Raw genomic sequence first — 26,518 nt, 5'->3', positions numbered from 1 at the left:
GGAAAAATGAGATATCCAGGCATGTGTTACATAGCTAAAATCAGCAACAACAATACTAATTGCAGCTAATATTTATTTAATCCTTATTATACATTAGATTCTGTTCTAAAAATTTTACATGTTTTCATTCATTCCACTCTCATCTATGAGACAAATGTAGTTATCACCCCAGTTTACAGACAAGGAAAGTGAAGCACAGAGCAATAAGGACATGGTCAGAGGCCACTTAACTAGGATGTGACACAGCTAACAAACCAGGCAGAGTGACAAGTACAAAGGAAAGATTTCACAGGAACATGTCAAAGGAGCTTGGGGGCAAGGAGCATCTCTGGCATGGGGTTATCTGTGAAGTGTGGGTAGAGAATAGGAGATTTGAGCTGGGATCTGAAAGATGCACAGATGTCGTAGATGGAAAGAAGCTATTCTAGTTGGGTAGAAGAGTAACCATGAAAGGTTGGAAGTAGGACATCAAAAAACCTATTTTTGGTTCGATGAACAGACTCACTTGGCCCCAATGATGGATCCATTCATCTACTTATTAATTAGTTACTAAGGTATAGCCCTGATGATAAAGAACTCTGAATGCCAAGATAAGAAATTTGGGTCAAATCAACATAAAGCAGAAATTTTCAAACGTTGGATATTGTTTGGGTATAAATAGTTTTTTAGTGCGGTAGTTGTTACAAATTTATCATTCTCTTTCTTCCTCTAATTCCTTCTCAGAGCATCCTCTCTGATTATACCTAATTAGACTCTTCTTTTTCCCGGCCATGCCTATTAGCATTTGTAGATGCTTCTCTATATGCCAAATTAGATTTTCTAGTTTCTGATGGACCATCCTTTGGCAAGCTGCAGTTTCCCACCTTCACAACTTTGGCCTTCAAATAAACATGTCTTTAATTATTTGTGTAAGTCAGGCTAATACAAAATTCTCTAGAACAGCACTGTCTGATAGAAATAAATGAGAGCCACATATGTAACTTTAAATTTTCTAATAGCCACATTAAGGAAGAGAAGGGTGAAAACAGTTTTAATAATATATTTAACCAGTACATCCAAAATATAATTTCAACATATAGTCAATAGTAAAATATTGATGAAGTATTGTATACTCTTTTTTAGAAACTTATCAGTATAGTTCTTTACTACAAACAGAACTGATATTCTGCTACTCACCCTAGTACCACTGCAGGAATGTTTAAAATACTGAAATACTTACATGGTGTTTGGCAAACAGTGACTTAACTCCCCTCCTTGCAAGTAACTCCCACCACCCCGGCACACCAGGGGTCTCCATGACCTTGCCCCAGGGCTGTAGGCATGTCCATCCTGATCAGAGACACCAATGCCAATTGTTAAGGGAATCTGGGGTGATATTCAAAACCCTTATCACTACTTTATCCATCCTATCCAAACACTGACTACTTGATATGGTTTAAGAATCAATGACAATTAACCCCAGAGAATTGGGATAGGGAAAGGGAACCTTGCATTTAGGGAAGATTCCATTTCCAAATCCATTTTGAGACTTTGTTCTGATGGGCAACAAGGGTACCAACTTGAATAGCTCACATTCAGAAGTCAAATAAATCATCCAAACAGCAGAAAGGCATATGTCAGTGTTAAGGACAGAATGTTTGTGTCCCCTCAAACACAAACAAATTTCATATGTTAATGCTGCTAGCTGATGTGATGGTGTTTGGAGATGGACTCTTTGGGAGGTCATTGGGGTTATATTAGGTCATGAGGGTGGGTCCCTTCATGATGGGATTAGCGGCCTTATTAAGAAAAGGAAGAGAGAAAGATCTCAAACTCTGTCTCTCTGCATACACACTGAGAAAAGGCCATGTGAAGACACAGCAAGAAGGCTTCTTTCTGCAAGCCAGGAGGAGGGTCCCACCAGAAACCGAATCAGACAATACCGTAATCCTGGACTGCTCACCTCCAGAGCTTTGAGAAAATAAATTTCTGTTGTTGAAGTCATTTAGTCTATGGTATTTTGTTATGGCAGCCCTAGCAGACTAATATAGTCAGTCATTGCATGAGGAAAATCTATTATAATGATTTCTAGAACTCATACTTAAACCTAGTCTAAAATATTTCAGTAGTAGATTAAGATAAAATCTTCCTGGAAATAGAAAATACCATTTTTACATTAATCCATAGTATATTTACCAAGGTTCTCATAAAACATCTTACAGTATTTTGTTTTAACACATTTTTCTCAGTTTATGAGTCAAAACATTGCCTTCATCATACAAATGCCTCTATACACCCCATTTCCTATAATACCAGATGTTGCCTGATTTTTCTTCCCACCAGGGTCAGTTATAAAAATGAAATTTACTGAACTTGTTTTGTTCTTCAAGACCAGGCTGTTCCCCTCTTTAACTTTTTCTAAGTTTCTTGGTCCAGTATCTTTCTTTTTTTTTTTTATTAAACATCTTTATTGGAGTATAATTTGCTTTACAACGGTGTGTTAGTTTCTGCTTTATAACACAGTGAATCAGTTACACATATACATATGTACCCATATGTCTTCCCTCTTGCATCTCCCTCCCTCCCACCCTCCCTATCCCACCCCTCTAGGTGGTCACAAAGCACTGAATGCTATGCGGCTGCTTCCCACTAGCTAGCTATTTTATGTTTGGTAGTGTATATATGTCCATGCCACTCTCTCAGTTTGTCCCAGCTTACCCTTCCCCCTCCCCGTATCCTCAGGTCCGTCCTCTAGTAGGTCTGTGTCTTTATTCCTGTCTTGCCCCTAGGTTCTTCATGACCTTTTTTTTATTTTATTTTTTTAGCTTCCAAATATATGTGTCAGTATATGGTATTTGTTTTTCTCTTTCTGACTTACTTCACTCTGTATGACAGACTCTATGTCCATCCACCTCACTACAAATAACTCAATTTCGTTTCTTTTTATGGCTGAGTAATATTCCATCGTATATATGTGCCACATCTTCTTTATCCATTCATCTGGTGATGGACACTTAGGTTGCTTCCATGTCCTGGCTATTGTAAATAGAGCTGCGATGAACATTTCGGTACATGACTCTTTTTGAATTATGGTTTTCTCAGGGTATATACCCAGTAGTGGGATTGCTGGGTCGTATGGTAGTTCTATTTGTAGTTTTTTAAAGGACCTCCATACCGTTCTCCATAGTGGCTGTATCAATTTACATTCCCATCAACAGTGCAAGAGGGTTCCCTTTTGTCCACACCCTCTCCAGCATTTATTGTTTCTAGATTTTTTGATCATGGCCATTCTGACTGGTGTGAGATGATATCTCATTGTAGTTTTGATTTGCATTTCTCTAAGGATTAATGATGTTGAGCATTCTTTCATGTGTTTTGATTTGCATTTCTCTAAGGATTAATGATATTGACCATTCTTTCATGTGTTTGTTGGCAATCTCTATATATTCTTTGGAGAAATGTCTATTTAGGTCTTCTGCCCATTTTTGGATTGGGTTGTTTGTTTTTTTGATATTGAGCTGAATGAGCTGCTTGTAAACCTTGGAGATTAATCCTTTGTCAGTTGCTTCATTTGCAAGTATTTTCTCCCATTCTGAGGGTTGTCTTTTCGTGTTGTTTATGGTTTCTTTGCTGTGCAAAAGCTTTTAGGTTTCATTACATCCCATTTGTTTATTTTTGTTTTTATTTCCATTTCTCTAAGAGGTGGGTCAAAAAGGATCTTGCTGTGATATATGTCATAGAGTGTTCTGCCTATGTTTTCCTCTAAGACTTTGATAGTGTCTGGCCTTACATTTAGGTCTTTAATCCATTCTGAGTCCATTTTTGTGTATGGTGTTAGGGAGTGTTCTAATTTCATTCCTTTACATGTAGCTGTCCAGCCTTCCCAGCACCACCCATTGAAGAGGCTGTCTTTTCTCCGCTGTATATTCTTGCCTCCTTTACCAAAGATAAGGTGTTGGTCCAGTATCTTTCAATCTGTATACAAGGCTCATGAGGATGCTATACATTGGAAATGACTAGAAAGGTGAATGTTTTAAAAAATAAATCTAAAAGAGTACCATACTTCTTAATAAAGCACTTTTGAAATGTTTAAAGTATATACACACCAAAATTAGAAAATGAACTCGCAATGTCCAGAATGTGAGTCAGACTCTTACCTTGGTCGGTCAGGAAGTCAGAGAGTGAGGAAAACATTTCATGAGCCTCAAGAACTGGGTCATTTGAGAGGCAATAGCCTCTCCACCAATTCTTCTAGAAACTCAACAGTCATGCACTAGGGAGCATCCCAGACTTTACCTTCTTCTCCTCTTTCTGCTCTCCTAATGTTGCCAAGTAACTCTTAATGCTTCTTCTACCCCATCCATGGCTTCTGTTTCCTCCCTTCTCCTTGAGTGAATCTCTGCCTTTAAGCCACTCTGTGCTTTGAAACTTTCTTTGTATGTTTTACTACCAAACACTCCAAGTCAAAGGAGCTGGTGGATTCCTTTCATCATCGTTCTAATATGAGTTCTCTCCTGGTAGGTGGAGGTCTCATGACAGGTTACCTTAAATTAATGTCTATTGGCCACCCTACAGGTGACTGATCTGTCACCTCACCAGTCACCTATGGTCCAGCGCTCAGGATTAGATGGTACAAAACACGGCAACCTCTTTTACCAACTTTCCCTAGTTAGGTGGCAGACACTTGCCTCAACATACCCTAATGAAAGACGTCATGGCATAAGAGAGCTGTAAATCGGGAGAATAGGGGGAACATTCACATTTTTGCTACTAAGTCATGAAAAAACAGGTTACTGACTGTCTTGGCTGTCTTAATTTGGGTTCTCCAAAAGCAAATTCTGAGACAAGGATGTGGGTACAAATGGTTTATTTGGGAGGTGGTCCCAGGAAGCATAGGTGAGGCTTGGGGAAGTACAGCAGGGTTGGGAGGACAGCCAATAGGGGGTACGTTAATGAACAGCTTACTGTTGGGGGAAACTGGGGCTCCATTCCTCTGAGAGCTGTATAGTGAACAGAATCGTCTCCCTGAGGGGTGGGCAAACTGGACTCTTACCTCCTGCATCCTTTGGGTGTCTGGAGTTGGGCATTAACTCCTGGGTGCTTCTGGCCCACCTGGGTCAAGCATGCCCTCAGTCAGTGTCTCAGAAAGCAGCTCATCTCCTGGAACCATTTGCTGCAATCTCAGGGGTAGTTCAATGAGATAAGGGATGGGGGCATGCCTGGCTGCTGTAAGGCTTAGCTGACCTGGGTTGTTTCTATTCCAGCTACTCTAAGAGATCAATCCTCTCTAAATGTTAGAGTTGAGTATGGGCTGAGAAGAAGTAAGAGAAAGAAGAGTGGAGTGAATCCAGCCTTGGGACACCCAATACAACAAAAGCATAGGGTTGTTTAGAATGGCTGAAGTTTGGATTCAGTTTGAATGTCCAATAATGGATGCAATAGTAAAATAACTTGAGGTAGATCCACATACTGAATCATTCTTCAGCCATCCAAATTATAGAATTATATTCAGTAGCATGTGGGAAAGTTGAAGAAAAAAAAAAAAACAGAAAAAAGTGAACACATCCATTTTCATTTGAATGGGTTTTTGGATCTTTCTGGATGTGAGGAACAAAGAGATGCTAAGGAGAAGTCATCTAGGTCTTTGAAACTCACGTAAAATAAGTAACTCCCACAAAGGGTCCAGGTGCTTATCTTAGTCTCCAAACATGTCCCTTTCCATCACTTTGGAAAAGAGACTTAAGTTGTATTCTGACAGGGTGGGTTACGACTGGGTCCTTGAGGACTGTAGGAATCCCTGGATCTTAGCCAGTATGTCCAAGCACCTGGCTGAAAACAGCCTGAGCCCAGAAGTTGAAGCAGCTATGAATCTGGAGATAGATTCTGCCTATTGCCTCAACTTCTCAATGAAATAAAATAATTGAGAAGTAGCGGCCAGCTGTTTGGCTCTGACCCTGCTCCAAGTAAGGGTCAAAAAAATCCTTCCTCCCTTCTCCTAAGGGGACAGTCCTCTCAGTAGTAGTTATCAGATCAAATTAAACCAAAGTGTAAATAAAATACTTGTCTTCTCCCTGATTTATAGATGAACATTTTAATAGAATTTCAAGTCGGTTTGTATTTAGAACCATAGCTACTTTTCATGCCTATGGCCTGGTCAGATTTTTTTCTAATGATTTCAAGAGAGCCTGCGGTGCAAGGCTCAGCAAGGGGGAGGGAGGCGAGAACAGAAAGGCATCAGAGAATGGAGGTCAAGGAGAGCAGGTCACAGACAACCCAACAAGAGCAGATTTGCCTTTGTTTACATCGCCAAAGGGGAAAAATTAACTTGATGGAAGGGGTAATTAAGCATTTCTTTTTCCATCATGGTCCAGCCCGGCTTCATACCCAACTGTTGCGTTTTGCATTGTGATGATTCTTCGTGGAGTTGCAGAGTTAAAGGCGGCCAGTGTGTCACTGATGTCACACAGCAACACTTCCCCCACTATTAACCTTTATTTTATAAATAGACAGTAAAAATCTCAGTGCAAGAACTGTCCAACACATGTAGGCAGATTTACAGAGAAGTGCTGTCGGGAAGGAAGAGATCATTTGAACAAGTCAGCAGATTAGAGTTATAAAGTGTATAAAAGGGATTATCTGCCTTGACACCCTCAGGTCCTAGATGCTGAAACTGCGAGCATGTAAAGTGAATGGATTTTCCTAGTTATGAAGCTTGTCGGTGTAAACCTAGAATCACACCTCCAACCTAGTGCCCATCCACTCATGATTGATTCTCTTGTTTGCTTATATTTTCAAAAACAACCTGCAGAAGAATACCACCTCCAGTGTTGGAATAAGCTGGTTTACCCAGGTATACTGTTCAGAATTTGGAATATGTTTTCTTATAGAAACAGTTAGTATACGTGATGGTAATTCTCGCAGGCATGTCTCAAAGACACTTAGCACACAGATTCCACAGCTCTGGGAATGATTCTCTGCCTTTTAATGGGGGTTAATGAGAGCATAGTGGAGGCAAATGACCAACCATAGTTCCATTCCCACTGCTCAGGGCCATGCCCTGTCCTGTGGACCCAGTTCCTTTTCAGGTAAACATAGTTCAGCCTGTGTATCCAGCATCACGGGGACCAAGCACAGTTCTGAGCTTTGCCATCTGTATCCTCTGGGAATGTATTGCAGGATATATTTTTCCTTTATGTATGGGGGCATCACTGCAAAGCTTCAAGGAGACCCTAATCGGCTGTAGAGACTCTAGTTTATAGTGAATTATCACACTGTTCGGCTGGAAGAAAAATTACTTTATTCTAATTGCTTCACACATTAAACCAGCTAAATGAACAGACCAGGATAAATGTTTTGCTTGGTTTAACTGTTTTATAAGAATCAAAGGCAATCCAGGTGATTGTGTTTCTGTGCAACTTTTGCATCAAGCTAAGGTGCTCACATGTGGACGTTGACACGTTACAGAGCAAGAATATTTTACACGTAGGCATTCACACATGGCATTTATTTCGTCCAGACCCATTAGAACTTTTACACCCAAATGACCTCTTGCCGCTACTCTGAATAATAGTCAGGGGCTACGTCTCTTATTAGATAGATTTTGTTCACCTCCTGGCTTGAAAATGTCCTCAAAGACAGTTAATCGGACTTCCCTGGTGAAGCGGTGGTTAAGAATCCACCTGCCAATGCAGGGGACATGGGTTCGAGTCCTGGTCCAGGAAGATTCCACTTGCCACGGAGCAACTATGCCCGTGCGCCACAACTACTGAGCCTGCGCTCTAGAGCCCGCGAGCCACAACTACCAAAGCCCGTGCACCTAGAGCCCATGCTCCGCAACAAGAGACGCCACCGCAATGAGAAGCACGCGTGCTGCAACTAGAGGAAGCCCGCACACAGCAACGAAGACCCAATGCAGCCAAAAATAAATAAATAAATTTATTTTTAAAATGGCAGTGTCACTGGCATTAGAGTATACGTTTCTGTAGTTATTTTTAACCTTGTTGGGGTCACGGATCCCTACAAGAATATGACAGAAGCTATCTCCTGCCAGAAAAATGAACATATGAAGATAAGCACACATTTGCATATCATTTCAAAAAGGTTTGTGGATACCTAGAGTATATTTAGTGGTGGTGCTCTAGGGTTAAGAACTTTTGTTCTAAGGGAACATTTTAAAAAGAGCATTTATTTTGATTTATAGTCTAGATATGTTTATTAAAAATTCAATAGTATCATCATTTATCATCACAGCTTAAATCTATACATGTACTATCCTGGGTAGACATGTGTAATTGACCTCATTAAAAATGACCTACTGTTTAGAATTTCTGTCTGTAGAACTTTGGCTTGGCTATTTGATTTAATATTTGCATGTGAAAAAATTCTCTAATAGGACATTGACCTTAAGGATTTTGAAAGTCAGGATCTACGTATAAATTTAATTCAAATTCTCTGCTACTAAAAGAACATTGACAGAATCCCAGAATTAGGTGATAACTCTTTCACACTTTTTGAACATTATCAAATGATAATTTTTAGAATTAAATAAAATGTGAATCCAAGGTGATTCAAGAATTTAGTATATAAAGCTATAGTTTTCATGGTAGTTTATGGAACTTACACAGAAAAAATACCCTCTTTTAATGACAATACATACTGGATATATTTTCTCTCTTTCTCATTATGAATAATGACTTTATATACATATATAGTGCAGCTTTCATCCTCTCCCAAGCAGAAAATCTCCAATCATTTCATACCCACGACTAAGTGTAATGTGATGGGATCCATGGTTTAAAACATTCAGGATCAAAACCAGTCCTGCTAAAGTTCATGAGACTGGAAATTCACATAGCCCTTTTAATAGAGACACTATAGTGGAAACAATCTTCTATAGCCACCTGGTTATTTGTGCATGCTATCATGAGCTTATACTGTTTATCTTGCTTTATTGCTGTACATACAATAGGTGTGTACACTTCTGGAGAAGAGGCTCACATACAAGACAAAGTGAACTTGTGGCTTTGGTGATGGGTCATACTGATGGGAAATCCTTGTCATCACATAAAGGCATATTTCTGTACACACATAATATACTGAAACATCATATTTCTTGGATGCATAGTCTTTTATATATTTTATTTCCAAAGCCAGGACACATTCTTAGAATTTATAGTGTGTTATAGTTCATTTGGTCTCATTTTTTAAATTCTACACAAAATAATAGTGCAAATAACAATTGATGGTATCTTGGATTCAGTGAAATACATTGTATATTTTAGAGCACAAAAGATCAGAAGGTACCTTAGCAATGTTACAACAACTCCTCAAGGAAATTGAAATTAAAGGGTCATTTAACTTGCCAAAGACACAGATGTTGGTGACAAACAGGTATAGACTAATGATTAATTTTTTAAGTACTTTCACCCATCTTACATGACTCATTGGACCATAAACTTGTAAACTCAGTGTAAATCACTTTTCAAAAGACATTTCTTAAGTCATATTTGGTACATGAAACATAATGTTTATGTAAGTTAGAAAATATAATGAATTATTATTAAGTGTAAATGAACAAATTTTAACTACATACAAAATCTTGGATAATCTTGAAAGAAATGAGTGTTGTACAAGGCTACATATCAAATGGTACCATTTTCTATAAACAAGTAGAACTAAAATACTTTCAAAATTAAAATTTAGCCTGGTTCATATAGTACCTTCTTTCAGTCATTGTTCATTTTCAGTGTTCATGTGGAAAAAAGTATTCAAATGATATTTTTTAATCCACATGTTAGATTTAAAATTAAAAAGGCGTATTTTAATGGGAGCTGATTTAAAACAATTTGACGTGAGTGAGTTAACAGTTTGGGAAATGTGTGCTCAAGTTTTGCTTCCAAATTTGGACTTTGAAACTTATTGTCAGTCTCAGAAAGAAATAAGAAACAGTGCAGGTAATTAAACAGTTGCCTTGGGGGAATTATTTGCAGTCAATTAAAACCATACACTTTGGGTGTATACTTGCTTCACTGGTTATTAAATTTGAATCTTATGTTAACTACCCAGTTTTCTCACTTGTCCATCAAACGTTGCTTGTGGCAAGTTGGAGAAACAGACTTTCTCATAATATTCTAAAACATATTGTTTAAAGCTATCTCCTAGTTTGGGGAGGGAGAGAGAAAAATGGCTAAGGGAAACAAAGCAAGAATGATTGATTTTAGATTCCATCTGATTCAGCTGTTAGGGAGTTAAAACACAACGGAGGAATATGAACTCAGTAGAGAACCCATTTGTATTAGACCACGTGCTGGTCTACCATCCCCAGCTCTCTCTGTGGCCACAAGATTAGCTCATGACTTTTAGATATCTTTGGATTACCACCCTTTTACTGCATGAAAAATATCCACTAGATTGTAACCCCTATGAGAGCAGAGATTTGTTTTTTCGTTTACTATTGACTCCCCAGTGTCAAGAACTGTGCCTGGCGTAGAGTTGGCCCTTCGTAAATATTTGTGGAATGAAAGATCTATTTTCTGTCTTTCTGCTGACCTACTCACATGCTCTTTCCGATGGATTTTGAAGAGCCTCCCTAGAGGTCTCCAACATCCAACAGGGGGCCCTTTGTAGCTTTGCAAGAGTCCATAAGTCACTGGAATCCTTTTAGCTACATATTTCCTGTAAAATACATCATACGATAAAAAAAAAAAAAAAGATGAACTTATGCTGATCCCACATTTAAATGTGCTACACAAGAGAAAGGGTGAAGTTGCACAAAACAGAAGGTTTGTGTTCTCCCTTTGCTATCTTTCTACTGGTATAGCTCCTGAGGAAGATGAACTTAATTACCACTGGATTTCAAAGCTCTACATCTGCCTTTTTCAAGGACTCAAGGCTCCCATATATGCACAAAAACAGTAATGGAAGCATTAAGAACATTAAAATTATATTCCTTTAATCTTCTCTATTTTGCCGTCCTTTCATATCCTTTTGCACAATTCTCCTAAGATTTTCACTGATGCATAAAGTCTGCTTATATTTTCTTCCTTGTTGTGAAAAAGATGTTCTAGCCGAATCTTTACCGTTTTTACCTTGTGAACTTTGTGCAGACATCTTATGCAGTACTTTAAGAAAAGCTTATTTATTGATGAAGATATTTAAGTATTTTAATGGCATTTTAAAAAAATAATAGATTTTTTTCCCCAAACATAGATCTATTCTTTTAGTGCTGGAGGCTGCTGTATTTCCTGGCTAAAAATGCTGACTAGGGATTTTGCTTGTTTGTGATGTCAGATTCTGCAAAGGATGACAATATTACAGAAGAAAATGAAGTAACAGATCATTCTGTATGTGGCCAAGATCATCCCAATGGTAAGTTGTGAGATTCTTTTCCAGTTGTTTTTTGTTTTTTTTTCTGCTTTGGAATATTGCGTTTTCTAAAACCCAGGTTTTACTTTTTCTGGAAAAATGGAATCTGGAATCTTGAACAACTCAGGAATTAGGGGCACCAGCCCTCCACACAGTCAAAAATCGGTGAACAACTTTATAGTCAGACCTCCGTATCTGTGGTTCCACATCCACGGATTCAACCAACCACAGACTATGTAGTACTATGTAGTACATATTTGTTGAAAAAACTTTATCTATAAGTGAACTGCACAGTTCAAACCCATGTTGTTCAAGAGTCAAGCGGGGCTTCCCTGGTGGCGCAGTGGTTGAGAGTCCGCCTGCCGATGCGGGGGACGTGGGTTCGTGCCCCGGTCCGGGAGGATCCAATGTGCCGCGGAGCGGCTGGGCCCGTGGACCATGGCCGCTGGGCCTGCGCGTCCGGAGCCTGTGCTCCGCAACAGGGAGAGGCTGCAGCGGTGGGGGGCCCGCGTACCGCAAAAAAGAAAAAAAAAAAAAAAAGGGAGACAACTGTATTTTACTAGAGCTAAATACCAGCTGATTGGTAGCTGCCGCTGCCACATTTAGAAGGGACGTTTGCTCTCCACAATCCTCATTACTCATTAATTTTGTACCTGGCTGGCTTCATTTATTTTTTTTACCTGACTGAACTCTGTAGGCATTGGATTTGCAACTACTGGAAGGAAGATATGATACCAATGAGAATAAACGTGAAACATGGAGACAGTGTATACAGGAGATTAAATCTACATCTCCTTGGAATACCAAGAAGAGATAATCGAACAAATAGAAATGAAGCAGTCTTTAGAAAAATAACAGAAAAAAATGTTTTCCAATGCAGACCAGTTCCTCTACCCAAAACACAAGAGTACATGTTGTATTTATAGGCAAAGATAATGAAAACAAATGAGAACAAAAACCTACAAATCCTCATGGAATTTCTGAAGATTGATAATAAAGGAGGGCTTTTAAAGCATCTAAGAAATTCAAAATCAGGTTATAAGCAAAATCACCAAAATCAGATTAGCCTTTGCCTTCTTCTTCCACAGCTCTAAATCCTCAAAAAAAAAAAAAAAAGAAAAATGGAGTAACATTTCCAGGGCTCTAAAGGACACCGTGTCTATATTTAGTGAAGTTATTATTCATGCATGAAGTCAAGAGTAATATTTTCTCAGGAATAGAAAGATTAAGAAAATATGCCACCCAAGTGTCCTTTCTGAAGAAACTAACAAAAGCCCTGTGCAGAAACAATAAATACAGAAAAGGAAACATTCAAGACTGAGAAGGGCACAGTTGGAAAGGACTACGTGATAAGAGACTCATTTAATTGTATGAAAACGTTGAAATAATTGTTTCAAAATTAGTATCAAAAGAGCTTACTTAAATGGTTGCTTTTACCTTTGAAAATTATAGTATATTATTTTAAATGAGAAAGAAAAAGAAGGAGACACTTTCACTTTCAGCAATGAGAATCTAAATAATTTAGACCATTACTCCCACTAGACAACCTGGACCAAAATATATATATATATATATATATATATATACACATATGTATGTAATGAATATATATGAAAACTGACATACAGAGACAGAATTTGAAACTGTTTTACCTTAGGGCATTTGCTGATTCTGCAAAAAGCATCTTAAGTCCCACTGCTCAAATGGGCAAAGGGCCCTGGTAAACCCCTGTTTCGGGTTGAAACCCCTAAGATGTATACCTTAGCAGGAAGAATGAAACAGCAGTAGATCAGCCTCTTGCGAGACTGCCGCTCAGCTTCGAATCGTCTCAATCCCCAAATTATATTAAGATCAACCTAGATTACCAGTCCCTCTAGGTACCTGAGAAAAACAAATGTAAATTACATACCAGATGGGGAAAAAAAAGTTTCTAAGTTTCAAACCATTTACATAAACAATTTGTTAAATATAATGTCCAGCTCACACAGACAAAAAATAGCGAGGAAAAAAAAAAAGAAAGGAGGTAACATGAAAAACAAACAGTTAAGGGTGGCAAGCCCACTTGGGCTGAAAATAGTAGTGTTACAAATTATAAAACACCAAGACTATAAGGGGGATAAAGACAAGAGTGAAAATCTTAGCTGAGAACTCAAAACAGAAAAAAAGCAAAAAAGAAAAAGTCTAGAAGTAAAAGATGCCACACTGAAATGAAGTAAAAGATGCCACACTGAAATAAAGAATTCAGTGAGCGGGTTTATGGTTTATTAGACACAGATGAAAGAGAATTTGTGAACTAGAAGTTAGGTCAGAAGAACATATCCAAAATAAAACCAGGAGAGAAGCATAGAATGGCAAACTAAAGAAAGGGAAAAGATATGGAGGATAAAATGACAAAGTCTATTACACATGTAATTGGAATCCCAGACGGAAAGGGGAGAGGGGATTGGGCAATACTTGAAGAAATTCTGGTAAGAAGGGATATTAAGCCACATGTTCCAAAAGTCCTTTGAACGCCAAGGAAAATAAATCTACAACCAGGCCTATATAGTAAAGTTCCTGAAAGCCAAAGATAAACAGCACATCCAAAAGCAATTATCAAACAACTGGACTGATATCTAACTTTGCAAAAGATAGGACGGAAATAAAAAGACAGTACAACAGAATAGCTGCCGACCACGGATTCTAAACACAGAGAAAATGTATGTTTCAAGAATAAAGGTTAGGGCTTCCCTGGTGGCGCAGTGGTTGGGAGTCCGCCTGCCGATGCAGGGGACACGGGTTCGTGCCCTGTTCCGGGAGGATCCCACATGCCGTGGAGTGGCTGGGCCCGTGAGCCATGGTCGCTGAGCCTGTGTGTCCGGAGCCTGCGCTCCGCCACGGGAGGGGAGAGGCCACAACAGTGAGAGGCCCACATACCGCAAAAAAAAAAAAAAAAAAAAAAAAAAAAAAAAAAAGAATAAAGGTTAATTAAGAACATTTTGGACCAAACAAAGCAAACTTCACCACCAAAAAATTCTGGTGTTCTTCAGGTGGGACATTGATCCCAGAAAGAAGATCAAAGATGAAGGAAAGAATTAAAAGGAAGGTAAATAGTAATTGTTGGATAAATGTAAATGAGTATTGATGGTACAAGTTAATAATGATGATTGTAATAATAATGTACTGTGGGAGTTAAGAGATGCTTAGAATTAAAATAGGGAACTCTGCTCAATATGATGTAACAAACTAAATGGGAAAAGAATTTGAAAAAGACTAGATACAGGTATATGTATAACTGAATGACTTTGCTGTACACCTAAAACTAACACAACATTGTTAATCAACTATACTACAATATAAACTAAAAAGTTTAAAACATAAATAAAAATCTCTGTAAAAAAATTAATAAAATGAAATACACCATAATAATGCTGTTTATTGGGATGAGTTAAAGTATGCTAATGATTTTCCATTGTCATGGAGAATAAAAGCACCAATTCGTATTAAAAGTTGGTAAGTCTCAGTGATGCCTGAGAGTCAGGAAGTGAGGTGAGGCCTGTGGTTGTCCCTGCTGACTGTCTGGAGAGACTTTCCAGGCCACAGTGCACAGCCCAGCAGACTCCCTGAGTTGAGGACACAGAGCTGAGAGTCCTGGAAGGCCAAGCATCTAGTGTTTCCAGGGCAGAGTCCTGGAGAGGAGAGAGCTCCACACAAGGGACGCTCTAGAGACCTACAGAGGGAATCCCTCAAGTCTTTAGCTGAGTATTGATCTGCGCATGCATAACAGGCTGTGTAAAGAACGTTAAAGGACTTGAGGGAATGATACCTGGAGCTTGCATGGGGCTGAGAGGAGTGCCCGTTCCCACCAGGCAGACTGGAAAACCTAAAAACTCAAGAGGGCTCAGAAAGGATTTACCTCAATAGTGGAGCAAAACTAGCAATTCACTAAATGCTGCTCTTGTCCTCTGCAAGCCAGCTTATAAACAAGACTTAAAAGGATCAAACTGTTTCTGAATAGTTTAACTGATCCTAGAATGAAACTCAAGAACATTTATAGAAATAGAAACATACCTCACATCCAACAGAGTAATCAACAAAATTACCGGACATGAAAAGAAGCATTGGAAGACAAATCATGCAGCTCTTGTGTTCCTGCATGTTTTATGAGCAGAGGCCCTTACTGCCTTTGTTTTGGCCAGTCTTTTCAAGGGTGTTTGTACAAGCACACCTTGGAGATATTGTGGGTTCTGTTCCAGACCACTGAAATAAAGCAAATATTGCAATAGAGCAAGTCACATGAATTTTTTGGTTTCCCAGTGCGTATAAAAGTTATGTTTACAATATACTGTGGTCTATTAAGTGTGCAATAGCATTATGTCTAAAAAAACAATACACACACCTAAATTTTAAAAAGATCTTATTGCTAGAAAATGCTAACTATCATCTGAATCTCCAGGGAGTGGTGATCTTTGTGCTGGTGGAGGGTCTTGCCTGTATGTTGATGGCTGCTGACTGACCAGGGTGGTGGTTGCTGAAGTTTGGGGCGGCTGTGGCAGTTTCTTAAAATAAGACAACAACGACGTTTTCCACATCATTGACTCTTCCTTCCATGAACGATTTCTCTGTAGCATACAATGCTGTTTGATAGCGTTTTACCCACAGTAGAACTTCTTTCAACATTGGAGTCGATCCTCTCAAACCCTGCCACTGCTTTCTTAACTAAGTTTATGTAATGTTCTAAACCCTTTGCTGTCATTTCAACAATCTTCACAGCATTCACCAGAATTAGATTCCGTCTCAAGAAACCACTTTCGAGCTTCCCTGGTGGCGCAGTGGTTGAGAGTCCGCCTCCTGATGCAGGGGACACGGGTTCGTGCCCCGGTCCGGGGGGATCCCACATGCCGCAGAGCGGCTGGGCCTGTAAGCCATGGCCGCTGAGCCTGCGCGTCTGGAGCCTGTGCTCCGCAACGGGAGAGGCCACAACAGTGAGAGGCCTGTGTACTGCAAAAAAAAAAAAGAAACCACTTTCTTTGCTTTTCCATAATAAGTAACTCCTCATCTGTGAAGGTTTGATCCTGAAATTGTTGCAATTCAATCACATCTTCAGCCTCCACTTCTAATTCTAGTTCCCTCGCTGTTTCTACCACATCTGCAGTTACTTCCTCCACTGAAGTCTTGAACCCCTCAAAGTCATCCATGAGGGTTAGAATCAACTTCTTCCAAATTCCTGTTAATGTTCACATTTTGACCACTTCCCATGAATCGTGAATGTCCCTAATGACTTCTCAAATGGTGAATCCTTTCCAGAAGGTTTTCAATTTATTTTGCCCAGATCCAACAGAGAACTAGCTATCTATGGCAGCTATAGCCTTATGAAATGTATTTCTTAAATAATGGGATTTGAAAGCTAAAATTGCTCCTTGACCCATGGGCTGCAGAATGGATATTTTGTTAGCAGGCATGAAAACAACATTAATCTCATTGCACATCTCCCTCAGAGCTCTTGGGTGACCAAATTCATTGTCAATGAGCAGTAATATTTTGAAAGGAATCTTTTTTTCTGAGCAGTAGGTCTCAACAGTGGGCTTGAAATATTCAGTAAAGCATGTTTAAATAGATGTGCTGTCATCCAGGCTTTGTTGTTCCATTTATAGAGCACAGGAAGAGTAGATCGAACATAATTCTGAAGGGTCCTAGGATTTGGGGGATGGCAAATGAGCATTGGCTTCAACTTAAAGTCACCATCTGCATTAGCCCCTAACAAGAGAGTCAGGCTGACCTTTGAAGCTTTGAAGCCAGGCATTGACTTCTCCTATCTAGCTATAAAAGTCCTAAATGGCATCTTCTTCCAATAGAAGGCTGTTTCTTCTGCATTGAAAAGCTGTTGTTTAGTGTAGCCACCTTCATTAATAATCTTAGCTAGATCTTCTGGGTAACTTACTGCAGCTTCTACATTAGCACTTGCTGCTTCACCTTGTACTTTTATGTTATGGAGGTGAATTTTTTTTTCTTAAACCTCATGAACCAACCTCCGCTAGCTTCAAACTTTTCTTCTGCAGCTTCCTCACCTCTCTCAGCCTTCATAGAATTGAAGAGAGTTAGGGCCTTGCCCTGGATTAGGCTTTGACATAAGGGAATGTCGTGGCTGGTTTGATCTTGTATCCAGACCACTAAAACTTTCTCCATATCAGCAACAAGGCTGTTCCACTTTCTTATTATTCATGTGTTTACTGGGGAATCACTTTTAATTTCCTTCAAGAACATTTCCTTTGCCTTCCTAACTTAGCTAACTGCTTAGAGCGAGAGGCCTAGCTTTCAGCCTGTCTTAGCTTTTGACACGCCTTCCTCACTAAGCTTAATCATTTCTAGTTTCTGATTTAAAGTGAGAGACGTGTGACTCTTCCTTTTACTTGAACACTCAGAGTCTGTTGTAGGGTTATTAATTGGCCTACTTGACAAGACACAGGAAAGTATGACCTATAGGAGAAGAGATATCAGTTAATAGAAATCAATCCAGAAGTGGCACAGATGGGGTAATAATATGAAAGGGCATGTTAAAAATTATTAATTGTGTTCCACATCTTCAAGAAGCTAAAAGAAGGATCACCATGTTCATTAGAAACATGGAAGATATAAAAAGACCCAAATTGAATTTCTAAAGATTCAATTCACTCTGTTGAGTGTCTGAGATGAAAATTATACTTGACAGGAATAATGGCATATTAGGCAGTGCAGAAGAAAAGATTAGTGAATTTGAAGATATAGCTATAGAAACTATCCAAATTCAAACACAGGGAGAATAAATGACTGAAGGAAATGAAAAGAGCATCAGTGAGCCATGGAACAACTTCAAGAGTGATTCCAAATACGATAATCATGAACTGGAATCTCTCAAGGAAGGCATGGGAAAGGGAGACAGAAAAAAAATATTTGAAGTAATAGTTGCTGAAATTTTTCAGAAACGTTATGAAAACTATGAACTCACATATGTAAGAAGTTCTATGACCCCAAAGCACAAGAAACATAAAGAAAATTATACTTAAGCAAATCACAATCAACTTGCTCAACACCAGTGATAAACAGAAAAATCTCAAAAACAATCAGATGAAAAAGACAAGTTACATACAGAGAAACAAATATAAGGATGAAGCAGACGTCTCATCAGAAATTACAAACTACAATTACAGGCAAAAACACGGATGAATCTCACAAGCTTTATATTAAACTAAAGAATGTACAAAAGCATGTATATTGTACAAGTTCATCTATGTCAACTTTGAAAAGCAGGAAAAATAACTAATATTTAGAAAGATGTGCTTAATCAGTGAAATGGTAAAGAGAATGTAGGTAGTGATTACTATGACAGTCAGGGTGTTGATTGAACTTGGGTGACTGGGGTGGAGATACTGATTGAGCTGTGAGCTGGGCTTCTGGGCTGGATGGTTATCATAAGAATGTATAGTTTTTCTACCTGCTTTTGGTTATTTAATTGAGCTCTGCATATCATTTGTGTACTTTCCTGTATGCATGTCATATTTTGATACAAGAGTTAAAAGAGGAAGAAAGAAAGGGAGGAAATAAGGAAGGAAATAAGGGAGAGAGTAAAGAAAGGAAATTTCAGTAGCAGAGGTTGTAAAACAAAGACTCTAGTGGGGAGCAGGGAGGGTTGCAGCCAATGCTGACTTCAATAAAGATAATAAAAAACTAAAAATCCTGCTGTGCTACGGGTTCTGACAATATAAGTTAGGTTTAAGAATAACTTTGAGGGACTTCCCTGGTGGCACAGTGGTTAAGAATCTGCCTGCCAACGCAGGAGACACTGGTTCAAGCCCTGGTCCGGGAAGATCCCACATACCGCGGAGCAACTAAGCCCGTGCGCCACAACTAGTGAGCCTGTGCTCTAGAGCCCACAAGCCACAACTACTGAAGCCCACGTGCCACAACCGCTGAAGCCCACACACGTAGAGCCCATGCTCCACAACAGGAAAAGCCACCGCAATTAGAACCTGGCGCACCGCAATGAAGATTAGCCCCTGCTCGCCGCAACTAGAGAAAGCCCGTGTGCGGCCATGAAGACCCAATGCAGCCAAAAATTTAAAAATAAATAAATGAATTAATTTCAATAAAATAGTAAAGCTTTAAAAATGCAAAGTTAGAAAAAAAAGTATATTTGGGAAATGAGCATCAAAAGAAAACATGGAAAACTACGTTAGAATCTCTCCAGTTAGAATTCTAGCAAAAAATCTCAAGTGAGAAAGAGTTGGTCATTTTATATCAATAAAAATTTAAATCTCCGATTAAATATAACAATGATGGGTTTTTATGTGTCAGATGATATAGAAAGATACAATATGAATAAAATCCAATTGGGAAGGAGATGGGGAATTCACAGATATGATATTATCAATGACAGAATCAATATACTAAAAATGACATGGAATCCTTGAAAAATGTGATTAACAGTGTAGTCCTACTGGAGGGATGGACAGGCTGATCAATGAAACAGAACAAAGAATTTGGAAATAGACCCCAGCAGATCTGAGATTTCAGTACATATTCAGGCTGACATTTTAAAGACAGATGACTCCGTAAATGTCATTAAGACAACTATTTGGCCATTTGGAAAAATAAACTGAATCCCAGTCTCATTCCTTATGCCAATTTAAATTCCAAAAGGAGCAAAGATGAAATGTAAAACTGAAACTATAAAAATACTAGACTAAAAGAACCAAAGGTATATTTTTTTATTTTGAAATAAGGACTGCTCTTTGAAATGTGAATATATACAGACACATGATTGTATGCTTATGTATTATAAAATCCATGCACATACATATATATCTGTACTATGTGTGTTCATATGTCCATATATGTCATAAAAGAGGAAAGTGGCTAAATCTGAATATATAAATTTTGACATGATAAATAAAGGTTGTAATCAAATTCTAAAGAAAAACTGTTAGGAAAAGTATTCTCAGCCTAAATGACAAAGAAGTAATTTTCTTATTACAAAAATAAAGACTTCATAAATCAATAAGAAAAAAAAATAACCCAAGAGGAAAATGGGCAAAGGGCTCACAATTCACAAAAGAACAAATACAGTCATTATAAACATGAAGAGATGACCTATCTCTTCATTTCTTGAAGAGACGCAAATAAAACATGATTTCAGTGTCTTCTCCTTTTGAATATCAGATGTTTAATAAGTAGGATTGAAAATACACAGAATTGGTATGAAGAGGGTTTCCAAACATGCTCACACACCATCGGTGGGTGATTAAAGGGCATAACCTCCTCATTAGCAATTTTGACAAAATGTAATAAAAGGGTAAAATGTTTACACTTTGATCCAAAAATTATGCTTTAAGAATTTATCTTAAAGTAACATCTACCAAAAGTAGAGAGGTATGTATTCACAAAAATGTTCATTGCAGTACTGTGTTCGTCGGCAAAAATTTTTTAAAAAAGGGAACATCCAAAAATATGCCCATAACATGGAATATAATGCATCTTATAAGATTTCTGAAGAAATTGTAATGACAGTGTAAGCTGCTTATAAAAATGTAAACTAGAAAAGCAAGAATCAAAGTGTAAATTCATTTCAATGCCAGGATACATTTATATATTTCTGTATATTGTGTATGTATGTGCGTATATAAGTGTGTGTGTATAGTTACATATTTTTTATATTCAGACATACACAAAGGCACACACTTATATACAGATAAATATATTTGTATACATATATATACACGCGTGCATATGTACATACACACGTACAAAAGAACGATAGCAGTTTACAGTATTAAGTGGCAATCCCTTAGTTGTAAAATTATTCATAATTCTCAATATTTGTAAGTATTTTTAAGTTTCTATAAGAAAACTGACTTTCTTTTGTAACTACAAAAAAGAATAATTGTAGAAATAATTTACATTAGGAAAGTAAATTTTATTGGCCCTAGGAGAACACTAAGGATAGCTTAGAAGATAATCAAATTCACACTAACCTAGGTTTAACTTTACTCTTAATCTGGGGTATTTTTAGACAAGCAGAATTTTGAATAATAGCAATCAAGTTGCAAGCTTAACAAAAGGACATAATTTCTATTATCTTTAAGAGAAGCACCAAAGAAACAAAGTCTTTGTTCTTAAGAAGATCTGAGCATCTAATAACCTATACACAACAAAACTATATTGTTGTTGCTGTTGTTCAAAACCAGTCCGTTTATGAAGTGAGTTTAAGTTTATCCTCCTCTAGAAATGTTTAATTCCAGACTGATGTTCCCAGACCGATTTTTATGCAAATTAATTAAAGCATTAGCTTGAGCCAAACTTAATTACCAGGCCTCCAAGAAACAATCATGTGATCTACTTCTAAAGAAAAGTGAAAGGATTTTTGGATTATCTATTCTAATGGTCCCCTCCCATTAGTATGGATGATTGAGTTCACTGTATAAAAAATATACATATAAACTGTGGGATCCTTTATGCTCTTTTGTTTCTTCTGCCAGGCGGGATTAGGGCAAAGGACAGTGGGTGGAATTCAACCAGACTGAATGTAGAGAGGCAAACATAAAGCGTGCCCCCATGGGGTCAATAAAGCAGGATGGAATGTGGTATTTCTGAGAGGCTGAAGAGAAAGGCAGATGGACTGAGTCATCATTAACACACAACAGGCCTGGGTGCGGGGCCCGGTGCTCACACATACCTCCTCCATACAATATGCCAAATCCTGGCGTGGCTCAGGCTTGAGCACGTATGAGCATTCTTGGATTTCAAAGCTGAGAACCTCATTGCTTTCCCTATTTTTCACTAACTTAATTTCAGGAAAATGAGGAAAAAAATATGCATTTTCGTTTCAAGAGAAGATTGCCAAAATATGTAGAGCACACAGGTAAAAACAGGTGAAGAGTGAAAAGGGCGGGGGGAGGAATATTCCAGAAGAGCTTTGCAGTGGCCTCTTATCCTCAAAGTGAAGTGCCAGACCTTACTGGGAGGCGAGAAAATCCCTAGTATTCATCAAAGCCTTAGGCTACCACCCCATGTGGTCCCACCCAATCTGCGGTGCCCCAGGCCCTGGTGAATTGCGATCTTCCTATTCCTGATGGAATTCCTCTGAGAATGTATGGAATGGAGCACTGAGACTGGAGACACGATGCAGTAAAGTGGCTGCTTCTACTCTCCGAATGCCCTGGTCTTCCCCGTCACTGTACAAAGCCAGATCACAGATAATGACTGGGAGGCGGTGCGATGGTCAGTTCCTCATCAACAGTGATAGAGAATGAGGCTCACTCAGAACAGTGAAGGTTCCCTCCATGTCATCCTCCCAGTAAACAAATGTCAGGGATGAGTAGAAACTTTACCAGGAGACATATCCTTATATAATGCCAAAGAATGAGGGAATCTAAGATAGTATCTAGTTTCTTGGCCTTTTTTTCTAAAGATAATAAAATTGAAGCCCAAAGAGGTTGTGATTTGCCTAAAACATTCAATTCTTCTTCCAAGGTTCTTTGCAATAAATATAGTATATGAAGCGTCTAGTAGCCTCAGTGCTTTGTTGCCAAAGGTACGATAGGAAGCAAGTTACAGACCCTAATTACTATTTAGAGACATTGATGAATACTATAACAGAGGGCCATTTAAAGGGACATTTTGGGATCACTCCTTATTAGTAGGTGCTAGGAAGAGGAATGTATAAAACAGTATTTATCTTCACAGTGCTCATACCCTGATAAGGGAAACAAACACAGATACAGCTACATTACAGTGTGATGAGGAGAATAATGAATAGGCGAATAGGCAAAGGGACTCAATATGCAAAGATGTGATCACTCTACATGGTACCCAGAGGTGAAAAGGATGGAAATGGGTTTTGGGGGGAAAATTTTGCATGGCTTTCTGCTCCATATAAAGACTTTTGTGACAAGTAGTATCACAACATAGTGTAAAGAATAAAGGGCACAAATGGAATTCTCATACATTTCTGGTGGCACTATAAAATGGAACAGACTCTTCAGAACACTGTTTTTTCAGGAACTAGTAAAGCTGAACATGTGTGTTGCCTGTTACTTAACAGTCTCACTCCCGTGTTTATACCCAAGTGATATGAGTACATATGTCCATCAAAAGACATGTACAAGAATGTTTTTAGCAGTGGTATTCATTTAGCCCCAAACTGAAACATATTCCTACAATGGAAGAATATACGTCAGTGAGAGAATGGACAATTGATGCATGCGGTGACTGGGATTAATCTTACAGAAAACAAGTATAAATAGTACGATACAAAAGAGCACACACTGTATATTCTGTTTATATGGGCTGGGTACATACGCTTGTCTCACAGGAGCCAGTGCAGGTCACATGGTCACAGGCAGGGAATGAGGACCCTCTTACAGAAGTAGAGACAACTTGGAACAATGATACATCTCCCCCAGGGACAGACCCAGACAAAGAGCCCAAACACGTCTGCTTCACCTTCGCACCTGTAACCTCTGGCTCTGGAATTTTTTTTTTTTTAATTCAACAGTTAAATATCCTTAGCATAAAATCTTTCATTAAAATGGTGCAAAGTGGACAGATTTCAATTTCTTCTCTTAGCACTTAAATGTTCTAGACACCACAGGGGAGAGGAGAAGAACCCAGGGGGTGCAAAAGTAAAACTATTCCTAGATAATCAGCCTTGGAGTAATCAACAGCTAGCTGAATTCTCTCCTGACTTTTGCTATATTTAGTAGGTGTTTTATGAGAATGGCTGAGCTGTTAGGTGACCCCCATCCCTGTGTGCTCACATTACTAAAGTTTTATTATGCTCTCTTGATAGAAGAATGAAAGTACAAGCAGTGTTTTAATTTTCTAGGAATCCTCAAGATGAGAAATATCTATATAATAAAGGGAAATTGGATGCAACCCCTGCAACCCAGAAATTATTTAAAATTTCAAAACAGCCAGGTTGTATCCATTGATGTTCAGTGTATTTATAAGCTAAATATTAATTCTACTAGTCAGTTCAAAGAAAAGTTTTTTGCCTACATTATCTGGATATTTCTCATAAAATAATTGATATAATTTTGATGGTTTGCAAAATGACATCTTCACCCTCCACTTTGGTTCAAAACTGTTGTCTACCTCTCCAGGCGTGATCAAAGCCTGGTTTCTGAAATGTTTGCCTTTTTAAACCAGGAATAAAGCTATGGTCATGTATATCACATTTATTTTTCAATCACTGTTCTTAACAGGACAAAAGAATGATTCAATGAAGAATGAAATAAAAATTGAGGCAGAGTCCCAGAGCTCATATATGGAAACAGAAGGTATTGAAACCAGAATATATTGTTATCTGAGAATGACGTGAAACTGTGGATCATGACTTCTATATATACTGGTGTGTATGAGTGGGGTGCGCGTATGCTTTCAGCAGTGATCACTAGACAGTGGCGGTAGTGTTCTGCTTGGTATGCCCGTTGAAACTTGGAGGGGAAAAAAGAACTTGGTACTTTAGTCACTGTTTTCTCAATGATTCCAACTAAAACATCCCTGAGTATCCTTCTGTCTCGTTCTATTTAGAGCTTTCATTGAACCAAGAAGATATCACGATCTTGGAGCAGCAAGAAGTGATTCCACTAACAGATGAGCAAGAAGGAAAAGAAGGTGAAAAAGGTAGGACTGCTCTTAAATTAACCCATCAAGTATAGAGAATTTCTTTCGATTCCTGCCTAGAATTCAACCATCAGGGTTATCCTCATGAAACTGCAGTCTGTCAAGGGGCAAAATGAACATTTCTTTAACTCTAAACCTACTTTTGAAAGTAGAATAAAATCCAGAAGTAGCAAAAGAAGATACTTGTAACAGTTTTTCATCCTTTCAAAGAATATGAAGATGTTTTTATTATTCATTTAGATTCGATTTTTAAAAATCACAGTTTTGAGAAAGCCTCTAAGAAATAGAAATTATGGACTAGACGGATAAAAGTCCTAGAAAATCTGAAATGGCTTTAAAACAAATAGATTAACCATTTTGTATTGATTTCATTCTGTCGTCCTTCATATGGTAGTGACGAAGGAAGCAATATTGTGTAAGATAAGCACATTATATGAACCTTCTAAATTATGTTTGTCCACTAATATTAGGGTACAATTATATTGAATACTGTTTAAAAAAATAAGTGAGCATTATAATGATTTCAGAGGACATAAGAAGAATGAACACTTGGTAAATTTTAAAGCAGCCTTTGGGGCAAGAAGTCAATATATTAAAGGTAAACATTTTTAAAAGTCTTTAAAAAATTATCAAAGAAATTTATTATTTATTAAAGAACTTAAAGAATTTCATTTTCCAATATAAAGCAATCTCTTAAAAGGAGGTAAAATGTGAAATAAAAAAGGAAATAATTTATCTCTTCTGCTGTATCATAAATCATACTGGTCTTAAATAAAAATGTGTTTGCAAAGTAGTTATAGAGTAATAACTTGACAGGCCTTGTTCACAGAACACAGTGATCAATTTTGTTTTCAAATGAAAACACAGACATGATCTCAATTGTAAAATCAGGTCAATAGTAAGTACAGCTTCCAAATTATGAACTCTTTTTGGCAGCTGCGTTGATACAGTTTAATTACTAAGTCATGTTAGTGATTTTGACATCCTGTTTTAATTTCCACTGCATTTAGAGCACAATATTCTTCTATATCTATGCCTCTGATGACCTTTCTCTAATTGTAAATCCTAGTTCAGCTTCATGACACCATGTTCCTGGCAAGTCAAGTAAATGGTATATTTGGAGAATTTTATGTCTGACGATGATAATAGAAAATTGATACAACCCTTACTTGAAATACAGATACATGGCCCTGCTCCTTTGTTACTGAACACCAGTTCATATTCCCCTCTCACAGTGAAGCCAAACAAACTGAAACATCAGAGTTTTGAGCAGAGAAAGGTTTATCAAGGGCCTTGAATGGGTGGCTCTTGTTCAAAACATTCCAAACTCCCTGAAGGGTTTCAGCAAAGCATTTTTAAAGGCCAGAGAGGGAGGGGCGTCCAAGGGTCTGTGATCAGCTGCTGTACAATTCTCTGATTGGTTGATGGTGAGGTAACAGGGCAGTGTGTCGCAGGAGTTAACATTATCAGTCCTTAGGCTCCAGAAGGTCTGGGGGCTACACGCTCATGATCAGCAAGTAGTTAATTTCTTCCCTTT

The 26,518-nt window shown here is 38.2% G+C and overlaps 1 protein-coding gene across 1 annotated transcript in view; it reads left to right on the top strand.

Moving 5' to 3' along the window:
* The window catches only part of MACROD2 (mono-ADP ribosylhydrolase 2), a 1,967,591-nt gene that overhangs the window by 1,877,569 nt on the left and 63,504 nt on the right, over positions 1-26,518 (top strand). The window contains exons 13-15 of the mRNA XM_065893095.1: positions 11,269-11,346; positions 24,561-24,635; positions 24,889-24,981. Coding sequence (XP_065749167.1) covers positions 11,269-11,346; positions 24,561-24,635; positions 24,889-24,981 — 246 coding nt within the window. The remainder of the gene's footprint in view (positions 1-11,268; positions 11,347-24,560; positions 24,636-24,888; positions 24,982-26,518) is intronic.

The sequence above is a fragment of the Phocoena phocoena genome, chromosome 15 (assembly GCF_963924675.1).
Source record: "Phocoena phocoena chromosome 15, mPhoPho1.1, whole genome shotgun sequence".
NCBI classification, from domain to species: Eukaryota; Metazoa; Chordata; class Mammalia; order Artiodactyla; family Phocoenidae; genus Phocoena; species Phocoena phocoena.
Note: the sequence above shows the minus strand (reverse complement) of the source record. Positions and strands in the feature narration are given on the sequence as shown.